This window comes from Sphaerodactylus townsendi, linkage group LG06 (assembly GCF_021028975.2).
Source record: "Sphaerodactylus townsendi isolate TG3544 linkage group LG06, MPM_Stown_v2.3, whole genome shotgun sequence".
Taxonomy (NCBI): Eukaryota; Metazoa; Chordata; class Lepidosauria; order Squamata; family Sphaerodactylidae; genus Sphaerodactylus; species Sphaerodactylus townsendi.
This window is the reverse complement of record NC_059430.1, coordinates 112,614,843-112,634,111: the sequence shown is the minus strand read 5'-3', so window position 1 is coordinate 112,634,111 and position 19,269 is coordinate 112,614,843. Positions and strand designations below refer to the sequence as shown.

General features: G+C 44.3%; 1 protein-coding gene across 1 annotated transcript; it reads right to left on the bottom strand.

Moving 5' to 3' along the window:
- Positions 1-2,217: 2,217 nt before the first annotated feature.
- Positions 2,218-17,498, bottom strand: ZCCHC17 (zinc finger CCHC-type containing 17). The gene is made up of 8 exons (XM_048501948.1): positions 17,329-17,498; positions 12,639-12,793; positions 12,239-12,296; positions 11,902-12,002; positions 9,686-9,777; positions 7,829-7,929; positions 6,487-6,620; positions 2,218-3,114 (listed from the first exon to the last, which is right to left on the bottom strand). Exons 2-8 carry the CDS (start codon positions 12,678-12,680, stop codon positions 2,932-2,934), a joined length of 711 nt encoding a protein of 236 aa, XP_048357905.1. The 5' UTR covers positions 12,681-12,793; positions 17,329-17,498; the 3' UTR covers positions 2,218-2,931.
- Between the last annotated feature and the right edge of the window lie 1,771 nt (positions 17,499-19,269).

Genomic DNA, 19,269 nt, shown 5'->3' with positions numbered 1-19,269 from the left:
GAAAGTATCCTTCTTTTCTAGAAACAAAATTAAGTATTTGAAAGTATTTGACAGGCAGTCAATTAGAGGAGAAGTAGTTGTTTCTATTGGCAGTAGACGATAGGACTTGCTATAATGAGTTTAAATTATGGACAGAAAGATACGAGCTGGAACTTTTTTTTACAGTAAGAGTTTTTTACAGTAACAGAGAAATTATCAATGCCCCGCCCCCAGAATTCCCGGCCACGCCCCCGTCATGCCCCGCCCAGCCCCATTGGCGTTACACCACTATTCGAATCCCACCACCATGGGAACCTGTTACTAAAATTTTTGGATCCCACCACTGGGCACCCCTCGTCCGGGGGCGGCAGGCGCCCAGCTGCTCCTTCTGGTCACATGGGGGGTGCAATTTTGCACCACCCACATGACCTAATGGGTGGCGCCCGGGGTCAATTGCCCCCCCCCATGTCCCTCTGGCAGATACACCCCGACTGTGATGGACACAAAAATCCTCAATTTCATTCTCCTAACCTACCAATGTGATGCATATATCACTTTGAATTGAACCAGTCACAAATTCCTGTTGAGAGAAAAGTGGGGAGAAAACTATATATACTATATTAGCCAACTTATATTTATTACCTTCGTCACTAAATTCTGCTTTCAGAGAATCCAAGTTCGGTTGTGGGAGTTTCCATCCTTAGTAGCTATGGAGATTAGGTGGGGATTCCTTTTTAAGGCTATAAGTGCATCAAATGCAAAAGGGGAATCAAGTTTCCATTAGTCAAAATGTGGTTTAAATGACTTGCGTACCGTCCTGCCTGTCTTGACTATCATATAATAATAAGAAAAATAAATAAAGCAATTAAATCAGCTTTTCTGGCTTTGGAATTCAGATTTTGTTGTTTTTGGTTAAACATAAACAGGACACGCCCTTGGGTGCCGTGTGGTTTCCAGGCCGTGTTCTAGCAGCATTCTCTCCTGACGTTTGATTCCAGCCGTGAAAGCCTTCGACAATACAGTACACGCCCTTGTTTAAACTGGGCTGCCGAGCTGAAACTGCCTACCCCTCACGTCTAGCCAAAACTTTTCAATTTGTGTTGCAAACAAACACAGCTTGGCACTTCATGAAATTACACTCCATTGTGGAGTAGGCTCGGATCTCCAAGAGTGCCAAGTATATACTGGAAGAAAATGTCGTTATATCATAACAGAACATTTTATCGGGAAACCTTCAAAGGACATTTCCCCACAGCGTAGCCATTAATCAAATTCGGCCTCTTTCGAGGGACACCCCAGTGATGGCGAACCTTTTCGAGACCGAGTGCCCAAACTGCAACCCAAAACCCACTTATTTATCGCAAAGTGCCAACACGGCAATTTAACCTGAATACTGAGGTTTTAGTATAGAAAAAACGGTTGGCTCCAAGGCGCGCATTACTCAGGAGTAAGCTTGGTGGTAGTCGGTGGCTTTGCTTTGAAGCAACTGTGCAACTCTTCCAACGGGTGAATCACGACCCTAGGAGGGTTTACTCAGAAGCAAACCCCATTGCCAGCAACCGAGCTCACTCCCAGGTAAAGGATCACGCTTTCGTTCTTCCCATGAAAATCAGTAGGGTTTAACAGCGCTTAACAGGGTTACCTACACTGCTTCCCCAAAATTAGGTCTTAGGTTTAATGCTAATAATCTCCCTGAAATAATAATAATAATTATTATTATTATTATTTATTAAACTTAATATACCGCCCTATCCCCGAAGGGCTCAGGGCGGTGAACAACAGAATACACTATTATCACACGATGAACTCTGTGCACGCATGCCCACAGAGAGGGATCTGAGTGCCGCCTCTGGCACCTGTGCCATAGGTTCGCCACCACTGACCAAAGCAATGAATGAATCTGTGGGGTGTTGTGTGGTTTCCGGGCTGAGGATGCCAGCCACAGATGCAGGTGAAACGTCAGGAGAAAATGCTACTAGAACACGGCCATACAGCCCGGAAACCACACAACACTCAGTGATTCCGGCCGTGAAAGCCTTCGACAATACAATGGATGAATCTGCTGTGCAGCTGAAAATTAGACAGAGGCGACAGGTTAATGGCAGTGGGAGGGGGGGGGAATTATCTGTGAATAAGCGATGCTCTGAAGAACACTTGGAACACAAGTGAAAAAAGGCCTTCTTCCATTTGACCACTTGTTCTACGGCCCAGAACAAAGCACAGAGAAAAAAACGGGAGTCCAAAAACAAAATCGGTTTTATTCCATAACTTATTAGCGATAACCACATAACTCATTTTTTTTACAAAACAAAAGCCAAACCTGATTGCCTCTATATAAGAAGGTTGATGGATTTTCCCTCGCTTCGGCACTGCTGACAAATGGGATCGCAGCCAACGCAGTGGAGTGATTGTTCTGCACCAATCAGCCCGCAGCGAGACTGTCAGCTCAGAGGATGTGCCCGCTGCTGCTTCTAATAGCGTGCGAAGCGGCTGGTGGATGCATAAATCGACACCCGGCTGTCACCCCGTCCAAAGAATATGCACCTCCAGCCCGTGCTCCCACTCTTCGCGTAAGAGGGCTTGGGGTGGTTCCCAAAGGGCTGGCTGCAGCCCTGGCACCTGGCCCAGAAGAAACGCATTACAGACTTTTTTTTAAAAAGCTCCATGTGAACCAGTGCAACATCTGGCCAGATGAACGCCCAGCTGGTTCCCCCTTTCTGCCTCCCCCTTTCCACCTGGCAGGAACAAAAAAAAAAGAGGCAGCCTTTTCGAAATGCCCAAGGAAACAATGCTGCTATTGAGAGAAGGAAAATCCTTCTGCCTTAAAGCCAGAGGCACTATCTCAGCTGTTCTTTTCTCTGACTGATTACTCTGGGAAGCCAAAGGGAAGAAAAGGGGGTGGGGGTGGGAGGCATGTCCTATCAGCGGGGCTTGTTGCTTAGCATCTGCTCCTCATTCTTTGTGCTTCTTCTTGTGGTGCTTCTTTTTCTTCTTCTTCTGGGAGGCGCTTGCCTTTTCCGCGTGCTTCGCCTTCTTCCTGGCGGGCCGGTCACCGCCCGCGTCTGAATCGCAGCTGCCGGAATTATCCGATTCAGAAGGGACTCTACTTTTGTGTTTCTTTTTCTTCTTCTTTTCCTGTCGGAGGGAGCCCATCAATCAAAACCACGTGCGATAGGAAACGTTCCTGTATGCTCGCTGATTAAGCCGAGAACTGCATGTTACAGCTTGGTGTGTGCTAATGGGATGGAAACAGAGACGGCTGCCTGCGATGCAGCCTAGCGTACTGTGCTAAATGCTGTGCCATAACAATCCAGCCAACTTCACCGACCTTAACAGCAGTCTTTAATTTTGTTGGACATGCTGCCCTCCGGCTCGGTGGCTACTCCAGTTGTTCTGGTTTCAATTACAAAGTAAGGCGCTCTTGTTTTAAATGGCTCTCTTGAACTACCTGAACAGAAATCCATTGCAGTCCCCCTCTTTTCTCCAAAAATGGTAAAGGAAATTATATCACTGGGGTTTTGTGTGGTTTCCGGGCTGTATGGACGTGTTCTAGTAGCCTTTTCTCCTGACGTTTCGCCTGCATCTGTGGCTGGCATCTTCAGAGGATCCTCTGAGGGTGATCCTCTGAAGATGCCTGCCGCAGATGCAGGCAAAACGTCAGGAGAAAATGCTACTAGAACCCGGCCATACAGTCCGGAAACCACACAGCACCCCAGTGATTCCGGCCATGAAAGCCTTCGACAATACACTGAAATGATATCAACTTGTGGCATGCAGGGTGTTGAATGCCAGAGACCAGAAAAAAGAGAAGCAGAACGGAGGTCCTTTCTGCACAGGCAACACAAATGGGTTAAATGAACCCGTGTCGCCTGTTTTGCTGTTTGCACGGCAGCTGCAGGAGCCATCTAGGAGCGCTGGGAGCCCAGCAAAAGGCTGCAGCATGATTTGCACAGGCAACGGATTGTTTCCCTGCGAACCACGAATCCAAGAATCCTCCTCCCACCCAAAAACTCCCCCCACACACATAAACATACCTGCACAAAATGGCGGCCGCCTAGAGAATCCACTCTAATGGCGGCTGCCTACAGAATCCACCATAATGGTGGATGGAAGGGGGAGAAATACAACGCTTCCTGCTTGCTGTAGGTCACACAGGCAAACAGAAAGCGTGCAAAACCCAGGTTAAAGTCGCTAATTTAGTCGCTAATTTAGCGACTTTCATTAAACCCAGGTTCGGCAAAATAAAACGGGTTAAAAGTGTCTGGGGGTGAGTTCTGTGCGAACCTCTGCCCCGTGACACTTTTTTCACAACCTGTTCTATTTTGCCTGTGTGGAATTCACCCAAAGAGGAAAAGGAAGGAGCCAAGCCTGAAACTCGTGTCAAACAACATTTATTCGTGAAGCCCGGGTTCAAGACAGCTTTTAAAAAGGGGTATTCTCTCAGACATCGTGATTCATTAATTGGCATTTTTTAACTTAAGGAATAAATCTTATTTGTCACCAGCTTGAGACTTGCCTCTCTTGCAAATCCTTTAACAAATCTGTGAAGGCCCAAACTCTGAAAATCAGTTAATCAGTTAATTTCAAAAGATTTGAGGGGGTGGGGGTGAACCCTGCGTAGAACTGCGGCTCTCAGTCGTGCTTAGAGCTTAACGTGTCTAGCTGGTTATGAGCCCTTGCAGAGAGAGTGGCTTATAAATAGAATTAAATAAATAATGCCTCCCTCCGTATAACATCCCATTCTTGTGCACATTTCTTTAAATAACCTCACTACCTGACCCACGGTTCTCTTAAGAGCAGTTTCATCCTGTATTTACACACGGCAAGAAGCTGAGGTAATCCCAGATTCCTGTTGAAGCTACTTGTGTCATAAATGCAGTCGACGACATGTATACATTAGGCCTTTCGCTGCAGAAGAAAAATATTATACAAAAACGTTTTTAGAGAGTCACGTGTGAAAGGACACTCAAACATTGGTTTAACTTCTTTCAAAACTCCTGGCCCAACAGGAGGGGGGCGGAAACATTCTGTTTCAGAAGGGTTAATGAAATGACAGACAAAATGCGCGCACTGGAAATGTTTTAAAAATAGGGCATACTGTTTCAGAGGTAACTGATTTGAAGACCAACCAGGCCTTTCTAAAGTTATGTGCCTGTGCTTGTTAAAAATACACCAAAGCCATTCCTGGAACTTATCAACAAGAGCCACTGGACTCTAATAGCCACAAGCACAACACGGCAAGAGTTAATTGTTCAGCCAACTGTAACGCCGTGCCTCAGCAGAATACTCTACTGAAGCATCACGTTTCCTTTCTGAGGACATCTATAAAAATTCCACTTCTCCATTTCTTGGGGCTTTGTGCATTTTGCTTACAGGAAACAAACCCAAAGTAGGGAAAGAGGGAAAAAGTGTTTGTAGTTTTCTGTTGTAGGTTTGCTGCATGCTGGAAAGCTGTTCACTGTATGTCAAATTCTCCAATTCTATTAACAAGGACTGCCAAAAAACTACAGGCTAGCCAAATAATAAATTATCTCATCCTATCGATTACTAGATTCAGAAATCTGAAAGGCAGATCCAGCACCTGGAACTTCTTGGGGAAATTACCAGAAAGATGACACTGAAATATGGGTCCCTCTGTACTCCAATGGACTGAAGCTCTAAGGACTGAAGAACCTGAATAACAGCAGCTACAGTCTTATTTTGCTCCTGAAGTTAGCAATGGAAATCATAAGACAGACCCAGGGTGGAGGAGTGGTTAAGTGTGTTGGGACTAGTATCAGGGGTAGACCCAGGTTCAAATCCCCACCTGCCATGGAAGCTTGCGGAATGGCCTTGGGCTAGTCACACTCTCTCAGCTAAACCTACCTCACTGGGTTGTTGTGAGGATAAAATGGAGAGGAGAATGAAGTCAGTCACTCTGGGTCCTTTTTGGGAAGAAAGACAGGGAGGGAGGGAGGGAGGGAGGGAGGGAGGGAGGGAGGGAGGGAGGAAGGGAGGAAGGGAGGGAGGGAGGAAGGAAGGAAGGAAGGAAGGAAGGAAGGAAGGAAGGAAGGAAGGAAGGAAGGAAGGAAGGAAGGAAGGAAGGAAGGAAGGAAGGAAGGAAGGAAGGAAGGAAGGAAGGAAGGAAGGAAGGAAGGAAGGAAGGAAGGAAGGAAGGAAGGAAGGAAGGAAGGAAGGAAGGAAGGCCCAATGGACTGTTTGCTCAGCATCTTGCTTCCCAAGAGCCAAAAAAATGCTTTCAGGAAATACCCACAAACAAGGTGTGAAGATAACTGCTCACACTTGCTGGTAGGTCTGGGGAAGCCTATGCATATGCATCCAAGCACACCCTTCCACAGCTACTGTGCAATATAATAAAAAAATTTACTCTCTATGCAATGATGTCAGAACAATTAGCACACACCTGTTTGACCTTTTAAAGCCTGGCCTCAAAAATGAGGCAATGGGTATTAATTGCCCAGGTGACCCAATTTTGTGAGGTCACTTTTGCCACACTTGGGCTTTTACCTTTTTTCTCTTCTTCAAGGAACTCTCAGCCGGATGACTTTTCTTTTCTTCCTCTGCAGGGGTTTCTTCTTCCTCTGGGATAAGAGCATACTTGATGCCTCCTGGCTGCGTGAAGCACTCTTTGGCAAAATGACCTTTTGCAAAATAATTAACATTTCCTTTTTTTATATGACACACATCAAACAAGCATTTCCACCTATGATGAATACTTCAGGTCTGAAATCAGGATATACAATTATCTTCACTCTTTCCCAAGGTTCCATAAAATACGAGTCTATCAATGGCCGTGGGCTTGTGGGGGAGAGAAACTATGTATGTCACCCTCGGGTTCTTTCAGGACAGAGGAGACAAAAAGTAAAAAAATAGTTATGAAATAAACGTTTGAATATTTGTCGTCCTTTTAGAATTCTCGAACCGGAAGGAACCTAAAAAGATACAAGGACTGGCAGGTTTTTTGGAGAGCTTTTGCCATTATGTTTCCAGCCTGAGAGGCAGCAGGGTATAGTGGTTAGGAGCAGGTGGACTCTAATCTGGACAACTGAGCTTGTTTCCGGCCTCTTCCATACGAAGCCTGCTGGGTGACCTTGGGTCAGCCACAGTTCTCTCTGAACTCTCTCAGCCCCACCTACCTCACGAGGTACTTGTTCTGGGGAGGGGAGGGGAGGGGAAGGCAATTGTATGCCTCTCTGAGCCAACTTAAAGGTAGAGAAAAGTAGGGCCTAAAAACCAACTCTTCTTGTCTGTGCAATTACAAAGATCAGAAATGTGTGTGTGTGTGTGTGTGTGTGTGTGTGTGTGTGTGTGTGTGTGTGTGTGTGTGTGTGTGTGTGTTTGGCGGGGTGTGGGTGGGGTTAATAGAAGCTGGAACAGAAGAGTTTGAGTTTCTTCTTTGGTCAAGGATGAGCATTCTGAGGTGTGGAATACTCATGAGTCCTGAAAACATTTGACAACAAATGCCAGGTGTCTCTCCCTAACCATAAGAGCTTAGCAAAGAAAGGAAGAGGGCAGACATTCAGTGATGTTCTCAGTAATAAACATCACCTTGCGCAGACTTAAAAATCAGAACATCTGCGCAGCACAGTCTTTTCCTCTCTCCTTTCTGTCCTTAAAATGGAACTGCAGTTTGCTGAAGCCGACAGTCGTCTGGTAATTTTTGTAGATGGCAGGAGGATTGATCAAACCCTATATACTATATACGCAACACTTCACCCACTACATCGCAAACACAGGGCAAAGCTGAAGACCCAGCCCCTTCTGCAACTGTGGACGTCAGAAGAGTTTTGACTGCCAAGTCACTCCTGTGATACACAGACAATTTTAAATGGGAACGGTTTCAATGTACCTGGGCAGCCGCACTTTTTGCAGACTGTGTTCAAAACAGCTTCAAGAGTAATCTTCTGGCCGCTGTAGTCTTTGAATGAGCGCTTTTTCCGTGCATCCTGACTACACACAAACATAAGAGAATTGACCACCAGAAGAATGACCGTTAGAAACAATAGAGAGAAACTCCACTGAAAGTGATGGGGAAAACCTAAGCCGCTCAGTTCAGCTACGACAGTAAACTACATGATGCTTCTTAAGAGCAAGGCTGGAAGGAAATGTAGGTTCATCTGGGCATTTCTTTCCCCTCCCCACCACTTTCTTCCCATGCATCCGGAGAAGCAAGGTCCAAATTATGAAAGCTTACACTAGAATTATCAGTCTTCAGGTCACCACTGGAGTCCCATGTTATTTAGAATTCCATACAGTGGCTCTGCTAAACACTTTTGCAGGGTTTAGCTACGGTTAGAAAATGGATACGGCACCACATTTCTTATGCCTAAGCCTAGCTATTGTTCTCTTCTGAGAACAGTAAGTACCCTGAAATATTTTATTCATTTATTTGATTTGATTTATATTATTTGTAGTCTGTCTTTCTCACCTGGACCCAAGGCAGATTACGAATAGTGAGTCAGTACAATCAACACAACGGGGTGCTCAATAACTAATGCATTAGGATATTAGAAGTCTGGAGCCACCAGAAAGAAACATAGCATTAAGTGTTACTTCGAGACATTAAGTCAGGGGTGTCCAACTCTGACGCTTCAGATGTTCATGGACTACGATTCCTATCAGCCCCTTGCTGGCATGGCCAACTGGGACTAATGAGAATTGTAGCCCATGAACATCTGAAGCGCCAGAGTTAGACACCTCGACATTAAATGGTACAGAAATCACAGAATAGGATCCTGCCTACAATACTGTGTACAGAAGTAAAGATCACAAGTCCCAATCATTTATTGAAATAAGTTTGTGAAACCATTTTGTACAGCTGGGGGTGGGGTGGGGGGAACGCAGAGTGCGCACCGGGCACAGTATGGCCCAGCTACGCCTCTGGGAGAAAGCCTCTCTTTTTTGCAGCTGCATTAACTTGCTTCTCTAGTAATAAAGCTGGCTCTAGTATAACCTCAAGGCTTTTAACGGAGTCAGCAAGGGTCAGCTGAACTCCACTGAAAGTGGGGAGACCAATGTCCTTCAAGGCCTCTGCCTTTCCACCCAGCATTACCTCTGTTCATTAGTTTGTTGATCAGGTTGAAGGAAAAGCAAAACATTTGGAAACATTTGGGAAGCTTTGCCTAGCTATATAATAAATACAGTCTTTTACTAGGACTAATAAAAGGAAACACTTCTTCATGCAACGTGTGATTGGTGTTTGGAATATGCTGCCACTGGAGGTGGTGATGGCCACTAACCTGGATAGCTTTAAAAAGGGCTTGGACAGATTTATGGAGGAGAAGTCGATCTATGGCTACCAATCTTGATCCTTCTTAATCTCAGATTGCAAATGCCTTAGCAGACCAGGTGCTCAGGAGCAGCAGCAGCAGGCCATTGCTTTCACATCCTGCATGTGAGCTCCCAAAGGCACCTGGTGGGCCACTGTGAGTAGCAGAGTGCTGGACTAGATGGACTCTGGTCTGATCCAGCAGGCTAGTTCTTATGTTCTTAAAACAAGCAGGTATAGAGATTTTATCACTCCTGCTTGATGCATCTCTTTAACAAAACTAGAATGGAGCAAATTGCAAATTTCTACCCCCATGAAAGTAACACTGGATCTTCTTGTGCTGCCACCCATACTGGGAGAGTCATTGGGACAGAAACAAGAAAGGGAAAAGGGAAAAGACATGCAGAAATTGACTGCCACGTTTAAAAAGTCACTTACTCAAGGACAACATTATTGGGATCCATGTCCTTTCCAGTTCCTTGGTTAACAACTTTCATGGAAAGAGACAGTTTCAGTTTGTCATCTTTCTTCTGAAAAAAAAAAAGATGCAAATGCAATAAACACTGATACATTTCTCTAACCTCAGGGTACAAACCGACAGCAAAGTTATGGTGGGGAAGTTAAGGAACTGCAAGGAGGGAAGGAAAAACTGAGCAAAGACACAGGCGAGCAGCGCCTCTTGCATTGCCTCAAGAGATCTTTAACTTTAACAACAGGATCAGAGTACAAACATATCAACCATCTCATGAAAAAAATAACATCAACAAGCCAATTATTAAAAATGTATCACAAAAACCTGGGTAGATAAAAATGTCCAGCAAGCATCTGCAAATACGGGCCAAATTGGGAACATGTGGTTTGGGGACAGATATCATGGTAGCACAATAAGTGGCAGTGAACCTATAGAAAGAATCCCATGTTTATTCCATTGACTTGGCAGTATGTGAAGAGCTCAGTAGCAGGGCTGAACACACACACCCTTATCGTGTCATCAATACAGACTGAATTTTGCAAACTTTCTCTTCTGCATACAACCAAAGAGACCAAGCCCACCCCATCTCTAAAGAGTGCCAGATGCTACAGAAAGCTGGAAGCAACAAGAACCATTTACAGTTTCTAACGGTCTCCAGTGCCAAATAATGTGTTTCCCCGAATATAAGACAGTGTCTTATATTAAATTTTGCTCCCAAAGATGCGCTATGTCTTATTTTCAGGGGATGTCTTATTTTTTCTGTGTTCTGTTCGTCGGGCATACTTCCAAACAAAAACTTTGCTCTCTTACTTTCGGGGGATGCCTTATATTTTGCACTTCAGCAAAACCTCTACTATGTCTTATTTTTTGGGGATGTCTTATATTCGGGGAAACAGGGTAAGAGTTCAACCTTGCCAACAAGAAAATTCATGGAGGGCTGGTGGTAACAAAAGTCCCAAGCCAAAATGTGTAGATTTGCCTAATGCTATGAGCATAACTCGCAGGTAGAGCAAATGGCAAAAGTGATCATTTAGCCTCCATGAATGAGCCGTAAAGCAGGGCCTGTAAACCAGATATGTTTGCTGGAAGGGCTGATGGGAATTGTAGTCCATGAACATCTGGAAAGCAGCAGGTTGCAGACCCCTGCGCTAGACAAATGGTTGACTACAGTGAGGGTTGGGAATTTTCAAGCTGGCCTCCTTCTTTTCAGCGTGGTGTAGTAGTTAAGAGCAGGTGCACTCTAATCTGAGGAAGCAGTTTTGATTCCCTGCTCTGCTACTTGAGCTGTGGAGGCTTATCTGGTGAACTAGATTAGCTTGTTCACTCCAACAAACACCAGCTGGGTGACCTTTGGCTAAGTCACAGTTCTTTGGAGCTCTCTAAGCCCCACCCACCTCGCAGGGTGTTAGTTGTGGGGAGAGAAGGGAAAGGAGATTGTAAGCCCCTTTGAGTCTCCTTACAGGAGAGAAAGGGGGGATATAAATCCAAACTCCTCTTCGTCTTTCCCATCCTCTCATCCTGGAGTTGGTGATTGGACTCCTCCTGGTTTTGTCAATGCATAGCTTTCAGCTCAGACAATCATCCAGACAGAATTTTAGAATGCACACTAACTGTAAGAACTATATATATTTTAGTGAGATTTTTTAATTGAAATCTATGGTTTAAATTCAATTTATATATGTTTTAATAGTGTGTATTATAAACGTGATGCAAGCCACGCTGAGTCCAGTTCACTAAGAAAGGGTGGGGTATAAATAAAACAATTCAATTTTTGTGGATTTCTGGATGTGGATTTTCAGACCAGGTACCACAACCTCTTTTCAAACACAGTAAATGATAAATGACTATAAATTCAGCAATTTGTCACACACTACATAAAAGTTGGGATTCCCATCCAAGACTTCCATCTAGAAGACTTGTAATAGCAGTGGGTTTCTTTCATTAAACAGCATTATCCAAAGATCTGCAATACCAATGCATCAATTCTATATACACTTCAAATTTATGTAGGATAAAGAAGAAACAAGCTTGCGTGCTTTCAATGTGGTAACTTTGACTGTATTCATGTGCTCTGTTTCAAAATCAAAGACTTTAACACTACTGAATGATTCTTCCCAATTAGTTGCAATTGTGAAGTCTTCTTTACTTTACAGAGACCTTAAAACGGAAGCTGCAGTTTTACCTCTTTTCCTATAAGTTTCACCCATACTTTTTCTCCAACATCCACCATCTCAGAGGGTTTTTCTACCCGGCAATTTGACATATGACTTTTGTGAACAAGGCCTAAGAAGAAAGGGGGGGGGGGGGGAGAGAGAGGAGAATTGACTGACTATTTATCTGACAGATGAAATCAAAAGAAAATTAAGTTTCAGGATTACCCAACATTGTTCTACAGCAAGTTAACACTATCTGAATGCCCAGAATTACTGGTTCAAATGTAATTAGTTTTCTACCATTTCTCATATTTACTTCAGTATAAATGGAACCATTAAACAATTCACCTGTTAATAGAAACAAACCTTGTTTCCTGCTTCCTGGAATTTTTATAAAGGCTCCATACTCCGTCACAGAGGCAACCTGTAGCGATAAATAGTTACACGTCTTAGCGAAAAACAGTGAGTTATTACTCTACTTCTCGTAATACAGTTCCCATCCTCTCTCTCTTCCTTACTCTTTAATCTGTGTTGAAAGTTATAGTATTGAACAATATCAGCTGGCATGGTAATTGTACTCTAGGAAGCACAGAATCATTTATTTTACTTAGACCAATTAAGAAAAAACTATTTGGCTGCAGGATATGGGATTGCAGACAAATGAATTAAGAGTCGAAAGGAATTCCTCGTGACTTTTTGTCAGCTATGAAATTAAAAAGTGGGGGGAAAGTGTTTATTCTGAAAACAAAGTAATTTCAGCACATACCTCTCCTTGAAAAATATCATAAAGTTCTGGAAGCACTTCCATTGTTTTAAATGGTGCAGATTTCTTGAAAGAAGCCCTGTGTCACATAAATCACTTGGCCAATTTTTCTTCTGCGTGCTTGGCTAACCACCAGCAGCAAAAAATCTCTTTCATGACTGGAATGAAATTGTAAAACACAAAGTGAAAAAAGTCGTTCGGTGATGTTAAACTGGCTCACATTAATATTTTAAAAGCTTGTCATTGTTCCTAGATGGAAGTCTGCAAAGTTGCTTTAGAAGGCCCTCAACTAACCAGTTTGTCTACATGCCAGGGGGAAATGTAGACCAAACCACTACAAATATGTACAAGTTTCAAAATTTGAATGTTTACAGTTTGGTAGTTGACAGCTAAGGATGGTTTCTGTTTATAAACAGAGAAAGTTCTATTTCAACACATGACCCTATATCATTACTCCAGGGATTTATTAGAAGACATTTCTTGTCAGTTTTTCATAAAGAGGACAAAAATGTTGAAGTCCCCAGACATATGCCAAGCGATAAACTAAAACATTTATTTTTGTTTCATTAAATTTCATGCCCTGCTCTCCTCAGCCAAAGCCAAAGCTGAGGGCAGGTTACAGACATCATTTAAAACCAATTACAAAATCAAACTCAATACAATTAAAACAATAAAATTTAAACACATTGATGGCGAAAAATTGGATATCAAAGGATCCCTACATAGCCTAAAAGTATCAACCCAGTCCCATCATACATCTGATCATTGCTATCGTGGGTGGGGGCAGGAATCGGTGGGCTAGCAAAGGAAAATGAACCTATGGTTGCCTCAACCAAAGGCCCAGTGGAGCATCTGTTTTACAGGCCTGGTGAAACTGATGAAACTTGTCACATTTCACTATGATTAATTATGACTTTATGTTATGCAATTCCCAGGATAATTCAATATGTTAATGCTCTGTTAAAACATATGTTGTTTAAACTGCAGATATCTGAAAAACAGCTCCTTTCATTTGTCAATGCAATTTCTGAGATTCACAGAAAATAGTGTTTTGGTGCCAAATCACAACATGATTTGGAAGTGTTAGGGTACATCAGGTAGCCTTCTCAGATGGAGCTCCGAGTGTGCAGAAATCACTCCCACTCAAAATTCAACCGAAGCTCTGAATCGCTAAATTTCAGATGCACGTTTGGTTTACACATGCTATCAGAAGCCAAAACAAAACTAGGATAAAGATCAGGCATGCTGATTTAGTATTTGTCACGCTTGTTCAGGGGTTTTTGTCAGGTTTGTTTTAAATAATATTTTACAAGTTTTTGGCACTACGCTAACTTTGTTAATAAATAATTAGTTAGCAAGTGCTTGTCAACCGCTCGGTAAGTTCATTTTCTCACCTCTGGCCCCCAACAAAAACAAACAATCACAGACATAGAAGCATGGTCCACTTCCTGTGTAATAGTTCTGAAGCACGTAACAGAAGAAGAGTAACCACATGTGAGGGATGGCGGGGGGGGGGGGGCATATCAATTGTGAAGCCTTATCCACCAAACAGAAGTCCTTCCATAATCTCATAAAGAAATCAGGGACAGGAAGGATCCCTTGCCAGGGCCTCTGCATACAAGTGCAAAAAGCTGATCTGAAGAAACCAAAAGTCTTTTGTCCAGAAATACTTTTCTCCACGGTATGCTTTTAAAAGGTTTATCAGTGGCTGCTAGCCATGACCACCAAAGGGAACCTCCACATCTAAAGGCAATAAACCCCTGAGAGCCAGCTTGGTGTAGCGGTTAAGAGCAGGTAGGCTCTCATCGGAGAACCAGGGTTGATTCCCCACTCCTCCACATCAGCGGCAGATTCTTATCTGGTGAACCAGATTTGTTTCCCCACTCCTATATTCCTAATGGGTAACCTTGGGCTAGTCACAGTTCATTAAGAACACTCTCAGACCCACCTACTTCACAAGGTGTCTGTTGTGGGGAGAGGAAGGGAAAGGAGCTTGTAAGCTGCCTTGAGACTCTTTACAGGAGAGAAAGAAGGGTACAAATCCAAACTCTTCTTCTACCAATGCTAGGAAGTGACATCAGGGAAAAGACCTTGGCCTGTATGCCCTCTTGTTGGCCCTTCAGGTTGGCCGCTGTGTCAGACAGGATGCTGGACTATATGGACCATCAGGCTTTTCCAGCAGGGCTCATCCTATATTCAAACCATTTCAAAAGATAGCCCTTTTTCTCCTGTATCTTAAAAACCATGAACTACTATATCAGAACTAATTACACCAATCCTCAAGCCCCAGATGAATCCATACTCAACAGAGCCTGGTTTAGACACAGCAGAATGAAGGAATGAGACCATCGAGATGATAGATTAGATCTTCAGACTGCAGGGGAGATGCCATTTTAAATGTCTCTGTCTATTCCTTAAAATTTAAACTCCCTACAAAAAGAAAACTCGCACAAAGGTGCAAAATGTGTTGCTGCAGCTTGTGGGCCTTTGACAGGGAGGTTATTTGAACTGGCCACAGTGGGAAAGAAGATGCTGTACTCAAGGTAAGGTCACCAACAGGCCCGTAAAATTAATTCTCTTTTAACACAGACTTAATTTGTGGAAATTGGCAGGCAAAACTTTCCATGGCATAGAAATAAAGGGATGCTCACGCACTGCATTCGCTATTGGCAATCGTGTATTGACTATTGAGAACTGCTGTTCTTCGTTTTATCAGGGACTGTAAATAAATCACATCACTTGATCAAAAGCACCCTGTTAAGTCAGTGTCAAAGAGGCAGGCCATTTTTCTCCTCCACATAACTGGCAACTGTAACTTTGGGTTTGATTAAGCCAGACCTGGGCATTATATGCCAGATGATCCTGACTGGCCCGTATGACAGACCTGGCCCTGGCCTAAGAGGACCTGTTTAGAACCACGCTGCTCATTCTTCCGCTAACCCTCCCCCTTCCCCCCTCACCTTGCCACTGCGCCGGAAAGGGCCTCTGAGAAAGGCCACTCCCCTCGCACAGTGGCTTCTGGGGCGTTCCCCTCCTTTGAAAGCCCCGCAGAAGCCGGTTGCCTTGGCTGCCGGCTTTTGCAGGGCTTTCAAAAGCACCAGTCAATGAAAAAAGTAGATCAAGGGACTTAAGTCTCCCCACTTGCTTGATTGTCACAGTGGACAATCACAGTGTCACAGTGGACAATTAAGCCTGTGATTCTTTGTTCCAAATAGTGTTGTATGCAGAACTGTTGCCACTGATTCCAAGTTGATCTGTGCACCTGTCTGTAACTTATCAGCCCCTATTATGCAGAATTGAGTTAATCCTTTTGGCCCGGCCCTCCACAATATTTCCTGTTTCTTATGCGGCCCCATGGAAAAATTAATTGCCCACTCCTGGATTAAGCAGTGCTCCGCTTAACACAGCACTGTAGTCAAGAGGGACACAGTAAAACTCAAGACAGCAATTGCCCATAGAAAATGATTATTCCATTGGGAATAATGGAAAGCAAGCTTGCCAATACAGAACAATAGAGACCATGCTTGCCCATGGGGAATAATAGCGGCCATGCTTGCACATGCTGGCAGAGGCTGATGGGAATTGTAGTCCATAACATCTGGAGTGCCAAAGGTTCGCCACCACGGGCATAGGTGACGAACTCGCGCCCCCCAGATGTTATGGACTACAGTTCCCATCATCCCCTGCCAGCATCGTGCCTTAGAGGGAGAAATTATTCTGAGCTGTCATCGGTTTTGTAGCCACTTGCTTCCTCCAGCGTCTTTGTTTTTCCAGCTGGTTTGTTTTCTTTCCCTGGTAAAAGAATGGCCAGGGGGGCTCACAGTATTGGACCCAGAGGTCAAATCCACTGGAAACTTTAGTGGAAGGATGCCTGAAATAACTCCAGAATTTTGGCCAAGCGTGCTTTCCGTCATTTCCGATGGGCAAGCGGGCTTTCCATCACTCCATAAGAACATAAGAACAAGCCAGCTGGATCAGACCAAAGTCCATCTAGTCCAGCTCTCTGCTACTCGTAGTGGCCCACCAGGTGCCTTTGGGAGCTCACATGTAGGATGTGAACACAATGGTCTTCTGCGGCTGTTGCTCCCGATCACCTGGTCTGTTAAGGCATTTGCAATCTCAGATCAAGGAGGATCAAGATTGGTAGCCATAAATCGACTTCTCCTCCATAAATCTGTCTAAGCCCCTTTTAAAGCTATCCAGGTTAGTGGCCATAACCACCTCCTGTGGCAGCATATTCCAAACACCAATCACACGTTGCGTGAAGAAGTGTTTCCTTTTATTAGTCCTAATTCTTCCCCCCAGCATTTTCAATGTATGCCCCCTGGTTCTAGTATTGTGAGAAAGAGAGAAAAATTTATCTCTGTCAACATTTTCTACCCCATGCATAATTTTGTAGACTTCAATCATAGACTTCAATTTTGTAGACTTCAACTCCCCATGGCCAATCATTCATTCTCTATGGTCAGTCCCTGTCCTGAAGTCTTAGTACGTCCCAGACAAGGGTTGCCAACTCAGTCTCGGAACTCCTGGAGATTGGAGGCGGTCCCTAGGTCGAGAGTTGCGCAGAGCTGCCTTTTCCCCAAGGGGAGCTAACCTCTGCCGCCTGGAGATCAGCTGGGGTTTCCGGGAGAAATCCTGCCCCCACCTGGAAGCTGGCAACTCTGCAATGCGCCCCCCCCCCCCTTCTCACCTTCCAGGGCAGAAAAGATGGAACGGAGCAGAGCGGCGAGAGAAGGCGCCGAGTCTCCCCTTCCAGGCAGCAAAGCGAGAGCGGAAAAACAAGGCCCGAATTTCGACGGCCCTCCCTCAAACTTCCAGGATCGATCGCCTCAGGAGTAACCCTCGTTGGTTTGTTTTTTTACCCATCATGCCGCGTGCTGAGTTGCCACCAATAAAACATGGACATTGAACACAAAGAGACATCAACGCACACTTTTAAAGTCCGGTTAAAAACCGACCTTTGTCTGGTTCTGGTGGGTTTTCCGGGCTGTGGGGCCATGGTCTGGTGGATTTTGTTCCTAACATTTCGCCTGCATCTGTGACTGGCACCTACAGAGGTGTACCACAGAGAAATATCTGTTTCACACTGTGTCTAAAAACTTAGACATAGTAAGTGTAACAGACTTCCCCCTGTGATACACCTCTGAAGATGCCAGCCACAGATGCAGGCGAAATGTTAGGAACAAGATCCACCAGACCACGGCCACACAGCCCGGAAAACCCACCACAACCAGTTGAATCCGGCCATGAAAGCCTTCGACAATACATTGACCTTTGTCTTTTCTTTCTTTTATACCCCACTTTCCTCAACCTGAAAGGAGCCTCGAAGCAGTCTTCCTTCCAAATATTGAGCAAAGCCAACACTATTTAGATTTCAAAAGCTGATGAGGTCAGGCTACCCTGGGGTATCCAGGCCCAAAGCAAGACATGAGCAGTGGCGGTTTGCATTGCTTACTTCTGTGTAGCAACCTTGGGCTTCCCTGGTTGGGTCACATCCAAGGTGTATCTGAGGAGATCAGGCTCATCTGAACTATCCAGGGCTGGCGGAAGTTATTGTAAATTATTGATGGGGAAGAAAGGAATCAAAAATCTTGATTAAATACATAAATAAATCTTGAAGCTTTCACAGCCGGAATCAACTAGGTGCCAGCCATAGATGCAGGCAAAACATTAGCAACGAAAACTATCAGATCACAGCCTGGAAAACCCACAACACCGAATCCTTCTTTCCACAACAGACACCCCGTGAGAGAGTTCTCAAAGAACAGGCAGCTGTGGAAAGGTCTACATAAGAACTACAAAACGCAGCATTCAGACTCGTATTAAAGAGCACGAAAGACACTGTCAGCTTAACCATCCAGAAAAATCTGCAGTAGCAGAACATGCTCTAAACAAAACTGGACCTGTTATTTGAAAACACTGAAATTCTGGACAGCTCCGATGGTTACTACACAGACTACACAGAGAGGCTATTGAAATCCACAAGCACCAAGATAACTTCAACAAGGAGGCGACTCAGAGAATTAACAAAACTTGGCTACCAGTACTTAAAAACACCAGAATCAAAGGCCAAGGGCATGCTAGGTCCATGGACAATGAACTCCACTCAGACACAGGATTTGCATTCACTAATACTTTTGCTACTGCAGGGAATACAAATGTGAATACAAATGTAAATAGACTGAAAGCTCCACTCACGATACAATGCAGTCAACCACACCTTTGCATAGCAAGTTCCACCCAAACACTTATTGATTGGTTCCCCACCCTGGGACATGGACAATATATACCCCACTAAACATTCCCTTCTCACTAGACACAGTGTGTAACACCCTTCTCTGCGTGATATACCTCTGAAGCCACAGATGCAGGTGAAACATTAGGAACAAGATCTACCAGACCACAGCCTGGAAAGCCCACAACAACCAGTTGAGTCCAGCCATGAAAGCCTTCAACAATACACAAATATGTGGGTTCTAGATGAGGCTGTTCAGCAGCTAGATCAGGGGTAGGGAACCTTTAACACTCAAAGAGCCATTTGGACCCTTTTTCCACGGGAAAAGAAAACACTTGGAGCCGCAAGTAATTTTTGACATTTAAAATAAAGATAACACTCTCTCTCTCTCTATAT